Here is a 23,049-nt window from a genome sequence, read left to right on the forward strand (position 1 = left end):
TTAGGCAATGGTACGGCAATGGGAGGCGATGTCAATGGTGGCCCTGCCGGTTCTTAACAATAAAAAAAAAAAAAAAGTAAAGAAAAAAAATGGAAAGTAAAAAATTAGTAAAATAATTCAAAAAAAATTAAAAAAATTAAAATTTTCAAAATTTTTCCATGTCAAGTCGGTTATGCCACATAAGAGAGTTGAGGTCCATGTCGTCAATTCTCAACTAAAATTTGCTAAATGAATTATATTGATAAATTATCAAACAATGTATAATTAAATTGATCAAATTAAAATGTTTATAACTGATTTTATATAAATTCAACAAGTTTAATGCTTTTTGGTCATTTTCTCAAAGAAAAGAATAGGATCATATTGATTACTTTTTATAATAAGCACAAAAGGAATCATATGCTTTTTTGGTGTGGGTTTCTCTCATCGACAACCGTCCATCTTACAAATGGCCTGAAAAGATAATGTTGCGTGCATCATAGACCACATAAATATATACATACATGTCCTCACCTATCATTTCATGTTGGATGATGTACTATGACAATGTGATAAGATTAATAGTACATTTTTTTAATGAAAGGATAGGGCGAGTGTCGATCTTGGATTCAAATCAATCGATGAAGATGGCCAACTAAAGCACGAAATATTCGCAAATTTAATAGGAGGCGCAAAGTCAAAACCTAGGTTACTAGGGCAAATCTCAACTTTGTGGATAGTATCAAAGGAAGTCACGTCTTTCAAATTTCTATAATCGGAGGTCTATTGTTTCCTCCAGTCGTACGGATCATATTAGACTTTTTGTTTTCCATCTCTACACTCAATCACAAACGCAAAATGAATCAACTCGTGATTATTAGAATGATTGGAGAGTTATAAGGTGCATCTTCTTAGAATGACAGATTTACTTTTAATGATTTGAAGTGTTTTCTTTCACTCGAATTTGTAATAGTTGGATTTTTTAAACTCCCAATTGTTGTAACATTATGGATCTTCTAGGAAATACTAATCATTCACGTTAATTGCAAAAAAAAAAAAAAAAAAAAAAAATCTAAAACTTATTATATAGATACTATTCTAGCCTTAAATTTTTCAATTTAATCAATTTACTCCTAAATCTTTTAATGATTTTTCAATATAGTCCTCCCAACCAATTTAGCTAGAAATCATTAATGCGAATGTTGAACATCCCACTTAACACAGTCGATACTAATGTAAATAATTTTTGTAATTTAAAAAAATTATAATCTTTTAATTTTTTACTTTCTTTTCCTTTTATTTTCTTCTAAGGTCCAACGAGGGTCATCGGCTCATAATGGAAAAAATAATAATAAAAGAAAATAAAAAATCTAAAAACTTATTAAAAAATACTAAATTATCTATATCAACACCGATCATGGTATGACATTCACGTCAATGATTACTTGCTAAAACTAGCCAAAAGAATTATATTAACAAATCATCAAAATTTCTAGGACTAAATCTAATAGTTTATAACTGAATTAGTATTAGTAGAATAGGCGTATGACTTTTTTGAAAATTTTCCCCATCTTGATATTGTATTCAATTAAAACATAAGCAATATTCTCATAATTGCATACTATTTTGCACAAGAACATATGCAATAGATAAAGAGTAATGTGGGCCTAATATACATGGGAACTCTCACCACCTAAAGCTTAAGGGGATTATTACACTAATGATTCTTGAACTTTGGCTTAATCTATAATGATGTCCATGAATTTTAACTCGATGTGTACTATGGTTCTCAAACTTTAAATTTGTTCGACATGATCAATAAATTTTTTTATAAATATTCAATATAGTCCATAAACTATATAAAAAAATCCAATGTCATTCTCCATTAATTCAAGTTTAGGGACAACATTGAATATTTACATATAGCTTAAAAACTAAATTGAACATGTACCAAAATCCGGGAATCATATTAAACAAATTAAAAGTTCAAAGACTACATTACACGTTCGACTAAAATTCGGGGACTACATTATATATTAAGAGAAAGTTTGAAGACCATTTGTGTTATTTTCCCATGTTTAACAAACTATTGGTGAAATTCTTTAAACGTATAAGATGAAATGTGAATAGAGATACTACTTTGACATCAAAGACTAGAAATGAAAAATAGCTAATAAGATTATAAACCAATATAATGAGCTTCAACCGATATTTCACAATTTTTTTGGTTAATATTCTACTTATGTAGCAGAGGGAATATTCTTATGCCGGGAAAAATTATTCAATCAGTCCTAAATTTACTGCACAAATGCCAATTTAGTTCTAAAATTTTTAATTTTGTCAATTTAGTAATAAATCTTTACACAAAATTCCAGTTCAATTTTTCTGACCAATTTTTATAAGAAATCACTAACATGGCAATGCACCAAGTAGCATGGCCAACGATAATTGAACTGCCATGTCTACAACTTCTAGCAAAAAATGACTGGAAAGACTGCTTTAAAATTTTGTGTAAAAGTTTGCGACTAAATTGGTAAATCAAAAAATTTACAATTGAATTGACATCTGTATGATATATTTAAGCTGTTTAGGTAATTTTTCCCTACACCTGGACCATAAAATCAAACCTACGTTGCAAGTGAACAAGGCTTTCTTGAAATTGAGGAGCAATTTGGGGATTTGAACATGTGACCAAGAGGGCTCACACCACTTGAATGCTAGTCTTCATCAATTAGGCCAATCATCACGGTGTTCAAAGATAGCATAAATTAACTCGTGTAACTCAGACGGTAAAACTAAGTTCTGAAAGGAAACATAATGTGAGAAATTAACAGAACTTGCGTAGGGTTGTGTGTTGGAAAAATTTGGAGAAGATTAAAATAAGATCAGCTGCCTCTAGTACTATTTTTTAGGATAATTTTGCCCCTCTAATTATGAAACTCGATGCAATAGGCTCTGGTGGGTATTTTTCTAAAATATAATCAACATTCCTCTATATTCTGTATTGAATAACATGGGAAAGGGGAACAAGAAAATTATATATAAAACTCAACTAAAAAAGGAAAAAGAAGAGAGAATTTCTTGTTTTGGTATATATCTATTGAATTGTCTTGGAGGTTCTATTTATAGGTAAATGAAAGAAAGAGCCGTTTTTCCTTAAAATGACAGTCAAAATCGTTACCAAATAATTGATAGTCATCTATCATTACAAAATAACATTTTTCATGACTGTTTTATCTTTTATTTAAACCGCTACAAAAAAAAAATGTCCCACTAGAACAATTAGGTAGTGTTTGGTGATGTTTTTGTTTCCAGAACATCTCTTTTTAGAAATATATTTTTTTCTATTTCTATTCTTGGGAATAGTTTCTGAATATTTTAAGGCATTTGGTAATAATATAACATTTTTATTCCTGAAACAGAAATACATTTGGTATAACCCTAAATATTTTTGTAACTTAGAAATTATTTTAATTTATTAATAATTTTATTACTTTTTTTATTTTGTTTATTTTTTCTTTTTATTCTCCTTCCTCTAGCCGATCACCAACCTTGGTTATGGCCAACTAGCAACTTGTTAGACAAGGGCGACAAGGTCGTTAGCCTTGGGGGAGCCTCACCATCCACCGACGAGGCCCCCCTGAGCCTCCCCACGACTCGACAATGCGACCTCGCCCAAATTTAGTGAGGCTAAGCCTCGTCGTGACCAAGCGAGACTCGGTGGCTGATAAGCTCAAGACGACCTCGTTGGGCTTTGTCTGGCCAATCATCGGCCACCACCGAAGTTGGCAACTAGTTGGGGGAAGAAGAAAGGAAGAAAAAAAAAAAAAACTTGTTTCTTAAGTTGTTCATGAGAAGAAAATACATTTTTTATTTTTTATTTTTATTTTTGTTCTTGAAAATAATTTATTCCCAAAAATAAAAATAAAATTATCAAAAGCGTTTTTATTTCATTTCTGTCTGAGGGAATAAAAGAACGAAAGCACTTGTTCTTGAGAAAGTTACCAAATGTCCCTTATTTGCCCTAAAGGGTAATATCCAGCCACAAATGTCACTCTCAATCGCACATCCGGCAAAGGGACTTTGTCGGTCTGGTCTAGCCTAGTGACAGAGCATTAGGCCAGCGTGATCTACCCGCTGTCCCCATAACCTATTAACTGCATTGAGCACATCAATTGTGATTAAATCAACGACGTCGCTGCTTTTGTACAACGTCAACTCAATTTTCAGGTCGAGTCTATCAACTTTTCGTGGAAGAAATTGAAACCCGAAAAGTTTATTGGATTAAGGAAAAATCATCCGAAGAGAATAATACAGGAGAGGACTCAAATTCTTCAAGGGATTGGTGGGGATGCGGTCAAATGCATGATGCGAAACAAGCATAGGCGATGCATCGGGATTCAGGGTGAGTGAGATAGGTACACTTTCACATGTTCATATCATTGTGGTTATAATTACAATAGAGTTCGGGCTAACCAAAAGAGAACAAAAGCTCATCCTAAAGATCTTGCCTCAATAATTATAAGGAGTTGGTTTCAGAAGCATCTACGTTAGCTGCACTCACGTCGCCTGCGAACTGTCAAAAACAGATTTGTATGAACATCGTCAACATTACATTCGAACATGACTCCTCGAAGTGAATCGTTTGTCGTCTTTTAATTAGTAATCGCATGCGAAAATGATGGGAGGGGATTGTGTTTAATCGCTTCTCAAAAAATCCTAGACCATCTATGTCGCGACCTAATTTTTCGAGTGTAAACCACCTAGGATTAGGTTAATGGACTACTAAATCTTTAAGCTTAGCTCGGGCTCTTCCAATCCCATACCAATTCGCAACTTAAAGTTTTAACATGCAAAAGATTGTTATCTAGGAGTCGCCACTAATCGGTTCAGGGTAGGTCGATTAGACACCTAAGTAAAATAAATTGAGCATTATTTTACCCCTGCGAACCAGAGACTAAAGGGTACGGGGACTTGGTTACACCAGACTATTCTAGTGTCCTTTCGATACCTTTCTATTTTATTTTCAAAAAAATATTTGGTAATTGAATTGATTTTAATTTAACTTCCTAGCATGTAAGGTGATCATACATATGCGCATACCACCAATTTAACACTCAAGAAAGTAATTAAATAATGCAAAACATACCTCGAAACAACGAAAGCATCTATATTGTTAAATCAGAATTCACATCAGCAATCCTAGATATGATTTCTAATTAACACGCAATTTTAATTTTTTTGTTTTAATTTATTTAATGAAAATCATGACTTATGCAATGCATGTCACTATTCTAACATGAAATGATTATGGGCTTTGTTTGAATTTATCCTTGAGGAAATTCTTTTAAAAAAGCCTTTGACCGGTGGATTATAAGATATACCCACTCGTAGTCTTACCTAATCATAAATGTAGATAATATCCATATTCAGAATGCACTGCTCCTAACCCTAGTTTGGAGGATCCTGCAGTTAGGAGTGGAGAAAGACATAACCCTTTTAACTAGAGCTGGCATAACTGCATACATAAACATTCGTGTAATCGTGTGTACATATGGTGACAAAAAAGATCAAATGCATTAGTTTCGTATTTGAATGACATGACGAATCTCGCTCTCTCTCTTCCCCGCCGCCCAATCCCCCCGAAAAACAAAAGAGTAAGGCTTGCAGCTATAAGCATGCTCTCGTCCCAAAAGATCAATTCTAACACAGTCTCAAAAAACAATTGGCAGTCGATCACCAGGATCATCAATGATAGGTAGACATCAAGATCTTCCCCTTCAGAAGCTATGGCTTATGGTGTGAGCCTATGTTCAGCATTCTCAACACCATCACCGTACGGAGATGACGACAACATGTTAAGCTACTATAGGTTGAACACCGCTGACAAACTCCAAAATCTAAATTTAGATCAAGAAAGAAATGCTCATAGATTTAGATCTACACCTAAATTGGGAGAGAAGAGTTTCTATCGAATATCATAAAGGTCATAGATTCACGTCCCGGACATCCTACTGGCTGAATTGATGACCACGTTCTCACAAAATTATCAGTTGCAATCGGATTAGTTCACCATGACGAGCGAAGAAAAGCAAAAACAAAGGTTAAAAGAAGATGCCAAAGGAGGCGAAAAAGACTCCCACGTTAGATTGAGAGAGAGAGAGAGAGAGAGAAAAAACATGCAATGAAGGCCTAGAAAAGAAAAGCAGAACAAAGCAGGTTCTTGGATTCAAGTACTAAAGCGAGATCCTGTAAATGAGTTTCTTTGAGGGAGGGTTTTTTGTGGAGAGAGAGAGGGGGTTGCCGATAGAGAGATTGGAGTTTTCCTCGCCCTTTACTCTCTGAAAAAACTTAAGATTGCTTATGTGGTCTTGTAAATCGTACTATAAAATTAATTATTGTCCAAAACTTTCTTACAACAATGATCATTATTCAAGTTAGTCTAGTTTCTCATTTTTGTTGTTGTTGGATTTTAGACACTTAGGATCATGTGTTTTCCACTTCGGAGATTTTCTAATTAAAAGATACAAATTTGAGTCGACAATTGTGATTGCGCATTTTGTATCATCAGTGTGAATAACCCCTTCCACAACTAATGTGAGACAACCTCAACAATCTCCCTCTCACACATCGAGCCCTAGATTAGAGCCGCAACACATCGGGCCCTAGATTAGAGCCGCACTAACCCATAATTCTCTCATGTGACTCTTGGACCTAGACTTGTTAGCAAACTTGAGCTCTGACACTAGTGTTGAGTGATCTTGAGCCTCTCTCACCCCAAAAACTAACTTAAAAAAGAATAGACTTTTTCTCACACTTATAAACTGACCACCAGCCCATTCCGCAACCAATATGGGACAACCTCAACAACTAGGTTTGTAAATAGGTTGTAGGAGCTAGCTACCTATCTAAAGCTCGATGAAAGTAAATGATTATGGGCTTTGTTTGAATTTATCTTTGAGGAAATTCTTTTAAAAAAGCCTTTGACCGGTGGATTATAAGATATACCCACTCGTAGTCTTACCTAATCATAAATGTAGATAATATCCATATTCAGAATGCACTGCTCCTAACCCTAGTTTGGAGGATCCTGCAGTTAGGAGTGGAGAAAGACATAACCCTTTTAACTAGAGCTGGCATAACTGCATACATAAACATTCGTGTAATCGTGTGTACATATGGTGACAAAAAAGATCAAATGCATTAGTTTCGTATTTGAATGACATGACGAATCTCGCTCTCTCTCTTCCCCGCCGCCCAATCCCCCCCCCAAACATAAGCAACGTCAGTCAAAGAAGCACACGAAGAAAACAAACATAATAAACACACAAAAGGAAATAACACATACACAAACTGAAGAAAAGGCACCTATTGAAATGAAATGCACACACTTTTTGGGCTGATTGTTTCAGTTCAGTATAAATTGAGCGGCTTAATTCCATTTAACTATGTATCTTCCGGTAGTCAGGTTTGAGTTCCCTTGGAAAACACGGTTCAAAATCTTGTTGATTTTCAAAATAGACCTTTATATTTAGCATATATGAATAGAAAGAGCCATAAAATAAATTAAAAGGTCTTTCTTATAATAAAGGTAGGATGTTCAGAAAACTTGAGTACCCAAGTAAGTTTCGTGGTCATGTGACATGTTTCCATGATGAAGAAATTGAAACATGCATTCTTGTTGAAAGATGCATATGCGTTAATGAATTCATTCTTTTCATACTAGTGGATCTTATGTAAATTAATAGAATGAACAGCATATGCAGCGTATTTTCATGATTCAATCATAGAGATCAATTATCAAGACAAGATATACAGCTTAACCCACTAAGGATTGATCAAAGTTGGGAAAAGTACCAAAGAAGTCCTAAATCTATTACACTTGTGTCAATTCGGTCCTAAATATTTAGACAATTAGCCAATATAGTCCATCCAGCCAATTTTTTGCCAGAAATTGCTAACATGGATGCTCGCCGTCCTACACAATATTGATGCTGACATGGATAAATTTAACAAATTTTTTGGAATTTTTTTCTTTGATTTTTTAACAACTCTAGTTGGCAAGACTGCAAGCCAACCATAGTTAGCCATAGGTGAGGGCATCGAGCCCTCGCCCAGATCTAAGCAAGAGCTCGACACCCACACTTGTGGCTAGTGAGGGTTGGCCTATGCCCTTGCTAGTCCATAGTTGAGAAAAAAAATTAAAAAAAAAAAATTGTTCACTTTGATGCTAATTATGTCATGTATGGTTACGTTGACAAATTGTCAAAAAATTTAAAATTAAATTGACACAATTGAGAAGTTGATGGCTGAATTGGTACAACAATAGTAAATATATGGCTTTTTTTGACTTTTCCTAATCAAAGTTCTAGTCCCCATCACACTCAAAGTCTTACCATATTTAACATTTCGACCTCGTATGGTTCATTGGGGAGTTGGACTTCTCGAGGAATGAACTCCAATTCCTAATTTTCTTTCATGTTTGGACTAATTCCTCAAAAAACATGAAAATGCATGGTATGCCCGAAAAAACCTATTAGTCGGATTCCAGAAGCATCTTTTGACGTAAAATTCGAAATTTTGATAAATTAAAAATATAAATCTGAGAAAACTTTGGCAAATGAAAAAAATAAATTAAAAAGAAAAAAGAAATAGATCCAGTGTTCATCGTCGTTGTTGTCACCGTCTATCAGCAATGCTTTGCCTTTTCGCACAACTGATCTAATTGGGGCAAAAGTCTCTCCCCCCTCCTGAACTCAACCGTATAAATGAAACCGAGACCCACCATCGCAGCCATGGAAAAGGTCCGCCTAGCGTGACCACAAACCTAGGATCGCGTGAGGCAAGCGACCGCGATCAAAGGAAACAATAGAAGTTGCCATGTCCATGGCGGTCGCTCCTGTCTTCCGTGGCTCTGCAATGGAACAAGGAAAAGGCACCAAGGCCACTGTCATGGCCATGGAAGCTGCTCGCCTTGAGTGACCAAAGAGTTGGGGTCCCGCGAGGCAAACAATCTCACATCTAGAGGTTGTGACCTCCACACCTGCAAGTTGCAAACTTGGCGCAAAGATAGATAGATAGATAGATAGAAAGTCATAAGGTGAATCATATTAAAATATGTCTCGAGTTTAAGCCCAATGCGAAATTTCAAATATTTTGAATTGGATATGTTGCAGATGTTTGAAATCAAGCAAAGAAGATCCAAAGATCAACTTCCCAAAATTCAAATCTGTATTGGAGAATTTAACCGCTAAAATAGGAAAGTCCAACTTTAACTAGAACTTGGATTTTCTGTAAAATATACAGAGATATGTTTTGGCTCAAAATAGGAAACAAAATCCTATGAGAAGTCGGCAAAAGAATAAGGGTCTTATTTATATATGTATAGACTTGTGGCCGTGGGTGGTAGGAGGTTGATCATAAATAATTGGTCTTGAAGCGTTGTCTCGTCGTCGAGTGCTTGGAAGGGATTTTTCTTTATCGTTCTTATTCATAAATTACATCCAAGAAAGATTTAGTGTTCAAGCCAATTAAATCTTGTTGTAAGATTTGCGTGTAATTCATTCATGAGATTAAGAGATTATTTCTTGAGAAATTTTGGGGCTAAACATTATATGCATTATTGAGTGTAATTGGGATTTGAAAAATACCGAGAGATTATTTAAGTGACTCGAGTGTGTAATTTCCTTATATCGCTTGATTTATAATGAAATTCGTCGCTACTCTTCTCGTGAATATAGATCTTTACGACTGAATCACGTAAATTTAATATCCGATTTATTTTCATTTTTTATTTATATTATTATTCGATGGTTTGTCTTAACGCAACAAATCAAGCAACCAGGGAAGCTGGTGTCGTCCATAAATGGGGGCGACAGCGGGGGCTGTTGGCATTAATGGTCGACTGCCTCATGGCAACTGATTTGACGGTCTTTTAGTGTCAGCATCCATGGTCATTCTCCCACTTCCTCAACCCTTTTGTGGGGAAGAGGAAGACCAGAGATGGAAATAGAGAAAAACAAAATATAGATTAAATAATAACGATAGTACAACACATGTTCTCTTTTTGGACAAATAGTACAATACATGTTCACATCCAAATAATTCAAAGGAAATCGTGTCATTACCTGGAACGGTTGTCGATGTACCCAAACAAGGCCTCCAAGTTGAGGAGGAGCTCGAAACCCTACCAAGGAAGATTACGGACCTCACAAAGAACTCTTACCATTGACATGTCTTTTGTCTCTCTAGACTCTACATGCATGATTCCGAGTCACCTCGAGATCACAACGTCACGAACAGGCCTTTTCGGGCATGTCTTTGTCCAAACTATTGGCGTCCCTTTATCAGCATTAACTTTTGTCGTTGAATTTTCTAGTATTGGTTTGTCTTTGTCCATGGACGTATGTCTCCTTTTCTTACTCACTCACACACGTGTAAAACGCTAAAACTTTAAAAACTTCTAAGTATATTGAAAATCGATTTTCTCATTTTCTGTCACTTTTCCGCCATATGTATTGCTTAGTAAATGAGTAACCGAGAAAGAGGCAATCATCAATGAAAAACTATGGCTAAACATTTTTTCTTGATGATAATAACACTTTCCATTGATGCACTTTCCCATGAAAAAAAAGAAGTGAATAAGATAGACAGATACTTTATCAATCGGAGCTTATCCACGTACAGAGTTTGTATACTATCCTGCAGTATACTGTTTTCAAGTCTTGAGTCTAACCTACTTGATTAAACATCAACTTGTGGTCTGTCACGCCATTTTATAGAGATTTTTTTGGATCAACTTTAGTATACCTAACATTATTTGGAACTTTATAGGATAATGCAAAGCACATTAAAGCTCCGTTCATTCATGGAAAATAATTTTCGGAAAAATATTTTCCGGATTTTCCGGCTTCATTTCACAGAAAATGAATTCTTTAGGAAAAACATTTTCTATGAAAGAAAAAAAGTCTTCTAAATTTTAATCTCTCTTATTTCACATCTTTACAAATCCTCACTTTCTCCTCCCCTTTCTTCTTCTTCTTTTCTTTTTTTATTCAAATTATTTTAATTTTCTTTTCTTTTCTATTTCCTTTCTTTTTCTTTTATTTGTTTCGCATCTTCTTCTTTCTTGGCTAGTCGTTAACCGTCGCCAAGCAAACCTCAAGCTCGTCAATCTCAAGCTTGCACTCGTCAATTTGGCAAGCCTTGTGCTCTTTGGCGAGCTCGAGGCTCGCCGATAGCCGGTCGTGGGCCATCGCCGTGGCCGATGACAAACCAAGAAAGAAGGAGATGGAAAACAAAGAAAAACGAAAAAAAAAATAAATTAATTAATAAATTAATAATAGATTTTAAAAATTAAAAATAATTAAAAATCGATTTTAAAAAAATGAAAAAATACATTTTTAAAAATAAATTAATGAAAAAGAGTATATGGAGGAAAATATTTTCTTCACCAAATAGCAAAAATATTTTTCACTTCATTTTTAGATTTTATCCGAATACCGGAAAATAATTACATTTTCCTAGAAAATGATATCCTATAAATTATTTTCCAAAAACATCACATTTTTCGTGAAACAAACGGAGTCTAGTAAGAACACACTTACTTAGAAGGAAGAGTCCACGTCTCCTGGTAAGCCAATAATGTGGACCAGTCTTAATAAACTTCGCTTTGCCTTTACTTCTTATAAAAGGGAGAAATCCTGGCTCTAGCTCAACAACTTGCTACACATGGAAGAACTCACATCTTGTGCTTCCTCCTCCTTAGCTGTCCCTCTTTATCATGAAACCTCACCCACTCTCCAGCAACTCGTCCACTTGATCCTCCAAGCCCGACCTGAGCACTGGGTTTACTCCATCTTTTGGCGGCCCTCAAGAGATGACCACGGCCGTCTCTTCCTCACCTGGGGCCACGGCCATTTCCGAGGAACTACAAGGGATCCATTTCCATCCAAGCCCACCACCAATAGGGTGCTCAAAGAAGCCCAATATCCGGATGGTCAGTTCGCTGATGGCAGCGACATCGGCGACCCTGAATGGTACTACATCTTCTCCGTCGCGAGGTCTTACTCCTCGGAAGACGGCATTCTAGGAAGAGCATTCCGCTCAGGAGGTCACATCTGGTTGAGTGGCGATGACCACCCTGAGCTGGAGATGTGTGAGAGTGATGATAGGGTCAAAGAAGCAAGAATGCACGGAATCCAGAGCATAGTGTGCATATCAATCCCTAATGGTTCGGGGGTCCTTGAATTGGGCTCCACAGAGATCATCCATGAAGATTGGAGCTTTGTCCTTTCAGCCAAGTCCCTCTTCCCTTTTCATTTCTCGAACCCCCTAATCAATTCTCGTGGAGAAAACCCATCCGACGATGCCAGACAAGAACCGGCACTCGTCGGTGCCAGTAAGCGCCCATATGCTAAACCTGTCCGCGGGGTGCACCATGACATATCTGGCCCCTTCGCTGTTGACCAAGGCGATAAAGACTCATCATTATCCCCATCGCCGTCTAGCCGATTGAGCCCTGGGCAGGTAGAGCGACAGCGGAGAGAGAAGATGAACCAGCGGTTCTACGCGCTCCGCTCCGTCGTCCCCAATATATCGGGAATGGACAGGGCGTCCCTCCTCGCTGATGCTGTCGACTACGTCAAGGAACTCCGGTCCCAGATTGCCGCATTGGAGTCCAAGGTCGTCAAGTCCAAGCAGTCATCTCCGAAGCGCCTCAAGAGTTGTAGGGCTGTCGATTCCTTCAGCGACCTGAGTAAGACAACGTCCCTGTCGAGCAAGAACAGCTCGATCATGGCCGCAATGACGTTGGCTGTCCCGGGGTGGAGAGAGATGGAGGTGGATGTGAAGGTGGTGGGGCAGGAGGCGGTGGTTCGGGTGTGGAGCCCGAGCCTAGAGCATCCATGCGCGAGGTTGATGGAGGTGCTCAAGGAATTGGAATTGGTGGTCCAGCACGCGAGCATGTCGTGCGTGAAGGGGATGATGCTGCAGGAAGTGGCGATAAGGACTCCGGTCGCCTGCAGGGTCAGCGACGAGTCCATCAGAGATGCCATTCGGAGGAAGCTAGGCAAGGTGTGAATGTTCTGTTTCTATTTGTATTGAAGGCAAGTACCGACTATTAGTAGTGTGAATTGTTTTTCCTTCTTTTTCATAGACTAAAATTATGTATCTATTTGCACAAAAAAAAAAAAAAGACCAACCTTTGGTTATTATCAATATGCGATAGATTAAATCAATTAGAGCAGAGTTGGTAATTTATGAACAAAATTATCCACAACTTGAAGAACCAACATAAAAAATGGAGTCGATAATCTCATATGCAACCATTAAAAAAGTAATCATCAAGTCAAGATAACGGAGTCAAAAAAACTGTCAAGATAGTGGAGTCAATATAACCATCGATGTAGTTTTATAACCTCTATCTGTAACCTCCATTTGTAACATCTGTTTGCAATCTCCCTTTGTAGCCTCCTTTGATAGCCATCAACTGATAGGATTCAAAAAGCCACATCGTATTCTTTGGTTGGACGCGGGCGCGCAATTAAACTCCTATGTATTTCTTAGTTGTAGTTTCCAATTTGCGTCATCAATTAAATTTCGGCATGTATCTTTATCCTAGGTGTCGTATCATTGATTAAATCCCGGTGTTGTATGTTCACATTCCCAAGCTGCGTCATCAATTAAATTATGACATAATTTGTTTACATTCGGTCCCATTTTTTTTTTTTTTAATAGAACATTCGGTCCCATTGAAGTGGCTATGTTTTCCAAGTTTTCTTGTTGATCAAATTTTAGCACAGTTGTACACATACAGTTTTGTTCTTGTCTATAAGTGATATTTCCTATCTAAAGTCACCACAAAATTTGTCTCTTTTTATAAAAACTGAAAAACAACTTTGGTGAAAGATATTTCGTTGTCGCAGCCAACTCGCATAAAACATCTTTTTGACACGCCCAATGAGACTAATATGATCGATTTGAGGAAGTGCAATGCCAAGAACAAAGAATCATTTAGAGCCTAATCATGCTGCGAGCAACAATAGCGGTGATCCAGCTACCTAGTTTGAGACTCGACCGCTCCAGCAACAGAACCAAGCCAAGAGAGCAATGTCAAAATCCTGCAGCGCTAAACGGAGGAGCACTAATCTTACTTCAATGGTTACCATGAAGAGGTTGTTCGGGGGACAATAGAATAAGATGATAAATCATATAACAAGACACATTTCTAATGTGTTCAAGTCGATGGTCATCAATATGATCAAAGATGTCATCTCCAAGCCTAGAACATTCAACCAATCCATGCCAATCCAACCGAACATAGTGGCTTCTAAGTATATTCCTCCAACTCTTAACCAATTGAATGGAAAAAATAACATAAGCCAAATGATCCCACAACCAGTGAGGATTTTATAAAGGTTTGAAAATCCTATCTACCCTAAACTTAGGGGACAAGAAGGTCAGTCTATAAACCTAACTATCCTAACTTATGAGGCAAAAAGGATGTTAACTTGAGAATCCTGATCAAGTTGCTAAACTCGTATTATAACAATTAGGTGTGGACAGAGGAATGATCAAGCCAATATATAAGAAGCGGGCAAAGTACAGCCCAAGCGCCAAAACTTGGCACGGAGGGACACTTAAGTGCCAAAAGTTAGGAAAGTGACACTTAAATATCACTTTTCAAAAAAAATGGGACACTTAAGTACCATCTCCGGTGAACCCTACCGGAAATCCTACGTGGCAATTTTTATTTTTATTTTTTTCGTCTATGTGGCTCAACGGAATGCGACTCAACAAACAAAGCCAAAAACGACGTCGTTTTTAAGTGGATTCAAATGTTAATATAAAAATTAATTTAATTAAATTATAAAAATAAATTATTATTTAAATAAATAAATAAAAAGTAGGGAGAGGAGGCAGTAGTTGAGGGCTGAGCCCTCACTGCCGCCACCGGGAAGGGCTAACGACGGTGGGGAGAGGGTCGGCTAGGGTCATCGACCCCCGGCCAACCGGCTGGGGCGAGGGTCGCGCCCGGCCTAGATCCAATGAGGGCTCGCAGGCCCTTGCCTTCTCCCCATCGTCGCCGGGAAGGGCCAACGACGAAGGGGGAGGGTCGGCCAAGGTCGTCGGCCCCCGCCAACCGGCGGCGAGGGCTCGCGAGCCCTCGCCCGCATCCGACAAGGGCTTGCGGGCCCTCGTCGCCTCCTTGCTGCCACCAAGAAGGGCTAGCGATAGAGGGGGAGGGTCGACCCAAGTCGCTAGCCCCGGCCAACCGACGGCGAGGGCCCACGAGCCCTCGCCCGATCCGGCAAGGGCTCACGGGCCCTCGCCGCCGATAGACCGGGGGCCGGCAACCCCGCCAACCCTCCCCCTCCATCACCGGCCCTTCGGCAGCGGCGAGGGCTCAACCATTTCCCTCCCTCCTTTTTATTTATTTATTTATTTAAATTATTATTATCATCATCATTATTATTTATTAAATATTTGAATTTTTATTTTTAAATGTTTTAAATAAATTTAGTTTTAAATTTAATTTAATCAATTTTTATATTAAATTTTTACCACGTCAAAACGACGTCATTTTGCACTTACCTTGCCGAAAAATCGTCATGTTAGCATTTTGACTGGATTTTGGTCGAATTGGCACTAAGTGATCAATTTTGCTTCGATTTTGGCACTTAAATGTCCCTCTGTGCCAAATTTTGGCACTTCATGTGTCCGTATCTCATAAGAAGCCACATTCTAATAGGTTTGACACTATATCTTATCCAAGAAAGTTCAAATCTCCCAACTTTGTTGCTTTCACTAAGTGATCTTCTTTGCCCTCTGTTTTTTTGTGTTTTTTTTTCTCAAAGTGCTCTTCCGTTCCAATCAAACTACCTTGATTGTAAAGACCTAAGAATGTCTATATAGTGTTTAAACTTGGTCTAATTCACTTTTAGGGAATTGATTTGGGTCTTATTAAGATAATGGGCTCTAATAACCTAAGGCCTCTTACTAATCGAACTCTAATAGGCTAAATTTGATTGAATTAAGCTCAAAAAGCCCCAACATGGTGTCAAAAAAACTCCCAGGTGCTCTGGGCTCTCCCTTAACGATTAACCTACCCCAAATCTTCGCATTGACCCTAACCCTTCATGATGAGAAGATGCTCCCCCCTTCGATCCCTAGTTTACCTTCCCCGGACGCATCCCCCAAACCCATAAGCACCGCAATTTTTGTTCAGTCTCTCGCCCCAATATACCCACACCAAACCTCCATCAAAACCCTAATTTAGTTATTAGACATCGATCCCATCTTCTTCGCCCATGTTTTTGTTTCACTGGAGCGCCTGACCCAAAACCCTAAGGATTGAGGCCGATTTCCCTGCTCAACACAACAGGCCGAAACCCACCATACACCCCTGCACGTTTACAATATTTTGCTTTCTCCTAGCAAAAGCCCAACCCCATGTGCTCTTCACTAATAAATTTCGCTCATCTCTTCTTGGACCGGATTGCCCTATCGACCAACAACACTTCATACACAAAGAAAGGTATGTAAAAACTCAGGCTTTTGCCCACATTCACTATAGAGGAGTCTACTCAACACCTTCAATCGTCATACTAGACTCTTTGCTCTGCAAATTATACGGAGGCTATCCGTGTACCTTTAGTGCTATAGTAAACTTCAGTTATATCATTGTGCCCTATAGTAGTATGCAATATGACTAATCAGAACTTTGAAGCTAGCAAATTAGAGGCATTGTGCAAAAGCTTGGGGAATTTATGGTCAAATGATGACGTCATAGATGTTAAGGAAGGAATATCTAAAAAAAAATTAACAGAATGCTGGTTAACTTTGTTTGGAAAACTTTATTCTCGACCAAACGTGAATTTTTAGGCTTTTCTCAACACTATGAAAAGGGCATGGAAGACGGAGAATGTATCTTGTACCTTGTTAGAACCAGGCTTCTTCTCATTCTCTTTCAAATCAGAAGCTGAAAAGTAGAGTCTTAGATTTCGGGCTGTGATCTTTCTCCAGCAACCTCCTAGTGCTCCAGCAATGTGACCCTGACATTCTAGAAATTAGTTATGATTTCTCTCATTGTCCCTTTTGAGTACACCTGTTTGGCCTACCATTTAGCAGAGTAACAACGGACGTTGTAAAAGAGGTAGCTTATAAGATTGGTGAAGTCATAGATGTGAAGCTAGAAGCTAAAGGAAACAGCAACTATTGGGTCGATAAAGCCAAAATCAATCTGAATTTGGCTACCCCTCGAAAAACAGGGGTCGTCATCAACTTGGGAAGAAAAAAATTGTGGATTGAATTCAAATACGAATGCCTGCCGCATTATTGCTATTCTTGTAGTAGAATTGGTCATTATGCTACCGCATGCAAAGAGATACCATATGGAACCACAAGGCTGGAAGAGGACTAACCAGGTAACTTTGGGAACTGGTTACGAGCTGAGGTTCGGGAACTCAGCCGATATGGAAAATTTTTTTATGGTAAACAGGTCCAACTCCTTGAAGACCAAGAAATGGTATAAGAATCTCCTCATGTTGCAAAAACTCATGAAGCTCAACCAGCAAAGAACTCAACACCGCAATTCCTGCTGTCAATCCCTGGTCAGCATTTCTCAGAGGAGGTACCACAACAAAAGGCTGACCATCTCCATTCTTCTTTAGCCCTAACCATCATCGAAAGGAAAGGACCATAGAAGAGAGGTAGCAGTTGCTTAGATGCAGAATCCACGATGACGATGTATAATGAACAGCTAAAAGAAGTGGAAAAAGAGAGGTAGCTTCATTGAGTGACCGAAAGAGTCCAAGCTAGGAGCAAAGCCAAAACTACCAAGCTCCCTACATTAAAGAAAGGGAAGATGTTTTGCCCATAGGGGGCACAATCTTCCAAGACATCATCCACTAACAACCTACAACTAGTGGAGATCCCTATTACAGAGGAGGATAAAACAATACAATGGGCTTTGGTGACTAGCCCTAATAAGCCACCGGGTCATCCATGAAGCTACTAAGTTAGAATTGTCAGGGGTTGGGCTCTCCCCTGATAATTCGAGCTCTAAGAGCCCTAGTGACTCAGGAAAAGCCCAATATTTTTCTTTCTAATGGAAACAAAAAACCAAGAGCAAACAATGCAAAGACTACAGAGACGGCTGAAGTTTTCGAATAGTTTTTTGGTGAATCTAGTAGGGAGATCAGGAGGCTTGGCTATTTTTTGGGATGAACAAGTCACCATTTCAGTGGAATCGCATTCTAAATATCTTATAAACGTCCAATGCCTACTCCATGACAATAGACAGCTTATGCAGATTACTTTCCTACACGCTCCCAATGATTTTCATGACGGAGTTTTACTATGGGACGAAATACAAATAGCAAGTGCCCTAAATCATCTTCCTTGGCTTTGTATCGAGGATTTTAATGAAATTTTGTACCATTGGGAAAAAGTGGGAAAAAGGATGGCAAAACACTTTTGTTTTACAGCATTCAAAGAATTCTTACATGCTTGCTCGTTGATGGATCTAGAAAGTAAGGGGTGCGATTTTACCTGGACGATTAGAAGGGATAGAGACTATAATGTTAAAGAAAGGTTGGACAAAGTTCTTTGTACTATGGAGTGGAGAATAACCTATCTAAATGCAGAAGTTACAGCCCTACCAGCTATCAGGTCCGACCATAGCTCGCTTATTCTATCACTTCTACCTAAATCGGTACGCAAACGAAGAGGGTTTAAATATGAAGCTTATTGGGCAAAAGATGATGAGTGTAGGCAAATTGTCAAGCGAACATAGGAAAATTCCCAAAGGAAGAATATGGCCGAGAAACTGCATATAGTGGCAACACAACTAGCTGCGTGGAGTAAAAAAGATTCCCCAATGCATATAAGAAGATCGAAGAGCTAAAAAATGAATTTCAGACTCTGATGAATAGCCCCATATTGCATTATGATCATCACAGAATTCAGCACATCCATAAAGAGATTGAATCTCTATGGTGCCAGGAGGAGATGTTTTGGGGTATGAGATTTAGAATTAAGTGGCTAAAATGGGGAGACAGAAATACAAAGTTTTTTCATGTAACAACCATACAATGGAAAAATAGAAATCGAATTTCTATGTTGCTGAATGCATAAGAAGAATGGGTAAGGAATGACGAAACTTTCAAGAACATGATGGTGGATTTCTTCAAAAAAACTCTATACATCAGGGGGTCCCAAGAACTTTCAGCCCATTCGAAACCAAATTCCAATTTCAGTTGATGCGGCTATGAAACTTAAACTCACTGAACTAGTTACTATGGAAGAAGTTTCTGCAGCAACTCACCAGTTGGGAGCTATCAAAGCTCCTGGGCTAGATGGACTGAATGGTCTCTTTTTTCAGCAGCATTGGCAAGACATCAGAGGAGACCTTCTTAGGGAGGTGCATCTTTTCTTCGAGACCAGAATCCTAAATCCAGCCCTGGACAAAACCCAAATCACTCTCATCCCCAAAACCAAAAACCCAGCAAAGCTAGAACAATTTCGGCCCATAAGCCTTTGCAATTTTGCCTACAAGATCATCTCTAAAATCCTTTAAACAGACTGAAACCTCTATTCCCAAACATAATAGCAGCAGAGCAAAGTGCCTTCATAGGCAGTAGGCAAATTCAAGACAATATTTCTGATTGTACATGAAGTTCTTCACAGATTAAGAACTCGTGACATGAGGAACAAATTTCAAGCCATTCTTAAACTAAACATGCATAAGGCTTATAATCGAATAGAGTGGAACTTCCTTCAGGAGTGTCTAAGAAAGATGGGCTTTTGTGAAGAATGGGTGTAGTGGATCATACAGTATGTCACTACGGTTTCCTATAGCATTAAGTTTAATGAGGAGTCATCACTCTATTTCAAGCCATCTCAGGGTATTCGCCAGGGAGATCATCTATCCCCTTCTTTATTCATAATAGTGGCAAACGTTCTTTCTCATATGATGAAGCAAGCACTCGCAGCAAGTACACTTCACGATATTAAACTGAACAGCAATTGTCCAACTCTCTCCCACTTATTATTTGCAGACGACTCTATCTTTTTCCTAGATGGTCCAACTTTGGAATATCAAAATTTGGCGACCATCCTCCACCAATATTATTAGACTTCAGGTCAAGCTATAAATCTGAATAAATCAGGGATGTTTTTCGGCAAAGGATGTCCAGAAAGCCTACAAAGAAACATGGTGTTAGAGTTGAGAGTTCCCGAAATTGCGAAAACATGAAAGTATTTAGGAATCCCTTCGGACTGGGGGGCCTTGAAAAAAGAACTGTCCGTCTGGATTGTGACATCCTGAAAATTCAATTCTGATTTCGATTGAATAAGTTTGGCCTTTCATCGACGCAACTATAGTGCTTTTCTTTGAGATGGCCACTCACGAGATAACTAGTCTATCAGGGAAAGCCATTACGGAATTTTAATATAATAGACTTGAGAATTCGACTAGGAATTGGCTACTCGACCGTATTCATCTTTAGAGGTCATTATGGCACAGATATAAGTTGATTAGAAATCAAAGATAGATCGGTTCAACTGAGATATGTGGCTCAATGTGGGTGACTCCACTAAATTGGAAAATTATCGTCGACCGATACTAAACTGATTTTTCTGTTGTTTCGGTACCCTGTGTCCGTATTTAAATCCTTGAGATTTTCACGACAAACAAGAATCGCCAATATGTCGAGTATGTTCATTGTGGCTCGAAGAAAATCGACCACGGGTCATTTACACTAAAAATTTCTGAAAGCTACCCAGTAGGTTAGATCACACTAAAACCGTGTCTGATTGAAATTAAATGCAAATTTGAATTCAATTTCAAAAATTGAAAGTTCTGTCGTGACATGAGTCATTTTAGGAATGTCGACTCGTCTTCCAAGAAATTTTCGGTGAGTTCGAGATTTTTATGGAAAATCGAATCGAACGATTTGGAAAACGAACGGAAATTCATATTGGCCAATTTGAAGGGATTTTCGGTCTCTGGTGTGAACTACTTAATGAAAGAGAATTGTGCGGGATTTTTTCCACGACAAAATTGGACCCAAATCGGAGAGATTTGTTCAGAAATCAGATTGCGAGAAAAAGGAAATAAACGTCGAAATTGAAAGAAGTTCGCAAGTTTGAGGGGCCATCGCATTTCGATCTTTATTTGAACTTCAATTGGGACAAGTTGGTATGGAAATTGGTCTTGGATGACCAATTGATATTGTTGTGGAAGTTGAGCTAAAGATAATCGTATTTTGATTTCATCTTCTTTTCTTCCACGGGTCTCTCTCTCTCTCTCTCGCAAGTCCCTCTCATCTCTCTCGAAGACTCACGTATGAAAGCCCCACCACCAGCCGATTTTTCCCCAGCAAATTTGGTCTTCCATTTTTTTATTTGACTTTGGTTCAACCTTATCTCTCCCATCTCACATGTTTTCTTCCCTTCCTTATCCATTTATGCAACTCACTTTGTCTCTCTCTCTTTTCTTTCCTCATGTTTCCCCCACCTGGATGACAGCCTCTCCCTGCTCTCTTATGTTTTAATTTCTTTTTATTCCCTTTTTCGGTCTTTCGCTAGAAGAAGCCAGCGACGTCGACACCTCCCCTTCTATCTTCATTGTCATTTTCCTCACATATCTCTCTCTCCCTCACGCCTGCTCCTCCACCAGTCGTTGTCTCCGCTGCCACTTGTTCGTGAACCACCGCAACTGAGTCAACTAAACCAGCGAGCTTCCCCATCATTGACCGAAGCTGTCCCGTGCTCCTCTCTCCTCTTCGTTCGCAGCCCAATCCAACGGCAACTTCTGCAAGCCCATGTTCTCAACTGTCCACTTCTTTCGTGTCTTCTTTTCACTACCCCTGACCTTCAACTAAACAGCCCAGCAACTCCACCGAAGCTTTCTGCCTCCACCGAGCTGTCTTTTTGCTACCACACATGAGTCAACAAACCGGCAAAAACCTCCCCAAGTGTTGACTCTAGCCACACGGACGAAGCCAGCAACTAGATTCTGCCGCTTCATCATCGAGCGCCAGCAACTGCTTCCTCCTTTGCACTTCTCCACCGAGCAGCTCCCTCGGCGTCCATCTTTTCCAGCTCGTGTCTTGTTCAACCTCCACCAGCTCGCTAGTAGCCAGCTTCAACCGTCGACGCTGCTTCTCCCTCTTTGCTGCTTCTTCGAACCCATCTTCAGTTGCATCAACGGCCTAGTAGTTGGGCCATTTGAAGCCCACGAAAATTTTAGCAGTCCAGCCCGCAACCCAACTTCCTTAGCCCAATTCAGCTCAAGCCCAATCCAAGAAGTAGCCCATCAATTGAGTCCTTGAGGCCCGCGACTTCAGCCCGTCTTCATTTTCAGTAGCCCAAGCGTGCAAGGCGAGCCCAACCCAAATCAAAAACAAATCTCATATTAGTGGGCCAATTTTAGGCCCAGTCCAAGCCCATTGACACCGCCGCAAACCCGAGTTTCGACCGTTGTCGTGCCACCGTCATGGTGATCCGGTCTTTGTTTTGCACCAATGAGTTTTACTCACTAATCATCGCTTAGTAGATTAATGATGCTTATGGGTTGATTAGATTAAATTAAGCATGTTTAGGTGGATAGATTTAAATTAGTTAATTTAATTATCTACCGATGCATGTTAGGTGGTTAGTTATTGCAATTAGCAAGTAAATAGGTTTTAGTATTAATTTAACAAACCTTGGAATTTTTTCGGGTCCGTTTCGGCGTCCAATTAAGCATTACAGGCCTAAATTGGATTTATTGCATTTATTTAATATTTTTTGTAAATATTTAATTATTTTCTAGAAATTATGTTGGGATAGCCGATGACCGGAATTTTATGATGATTACAGTGGTACTTTCTGTCTATTTAATTGAGCATTGGTTTGTGAAAATTTAGTGAATTGATGATTATGTGCAGAATTTTCCCAAAACTGAGATATGTCGATGTTTAATGGAAAAATGAACCTAAGAGGTTATGAGTGGACCTAGAAAACCGCTGAAGTACGACTATGCTCTGTTGGGCCGTGATTTACCACCGAATTTGGAATTGATCG

General features: G+C 38.8%; 1 protein-coding gene across 1 annotated transcript; it reads left to right on the top strand.

Annotated features, from left to right (window-relative positions):
* The first annotated feature begins 11,709 nt into the window (after positions 1 to 11,709).
* Positions 11,710 to 13,059, top strand: LOC104446170 (transcription factor MYC2-like). Its single transcript, XM_010060067.1, has one exon. It carries the CDS (start codon positions 11,710 to 11,712, stop codon positions 13,057 to 13,059), a length of 1,350 nt encoding a protein of 449 aa, XP_010058369.1.
* The last annotated feature ends 9,990 nt before the right edge of the window (positions 13,060 to 23,049 follow it).

The sequence above is a fragment of the Eucalyptus grandis genome, chromosome 11 (genome assembly GCF_016545825.1).
Source record: "Eucalyptus grandis isolate ANBG69807.140 chromosome 11, ASM1654582v1, whole genome shotgun sequence".
In the NCBI taxonomy this organism is placed as follows: domain Eukaryota; kingdom Viridiplantae; phylum Streptophyta; class Magnoliopsida; order Myrtales; family Myrtaceae; genus Eucalyptus; species Eucalyptus grandis.

Coding starts and splice junctions, on each gene's coding strand:
- LOC104446170 (XM_010060067.1), top strand. CDS start 11,710: ATGGAAGAACTCACATCTTGTGCTTCCTCCTCCTTAGCTGTCCCTCTT.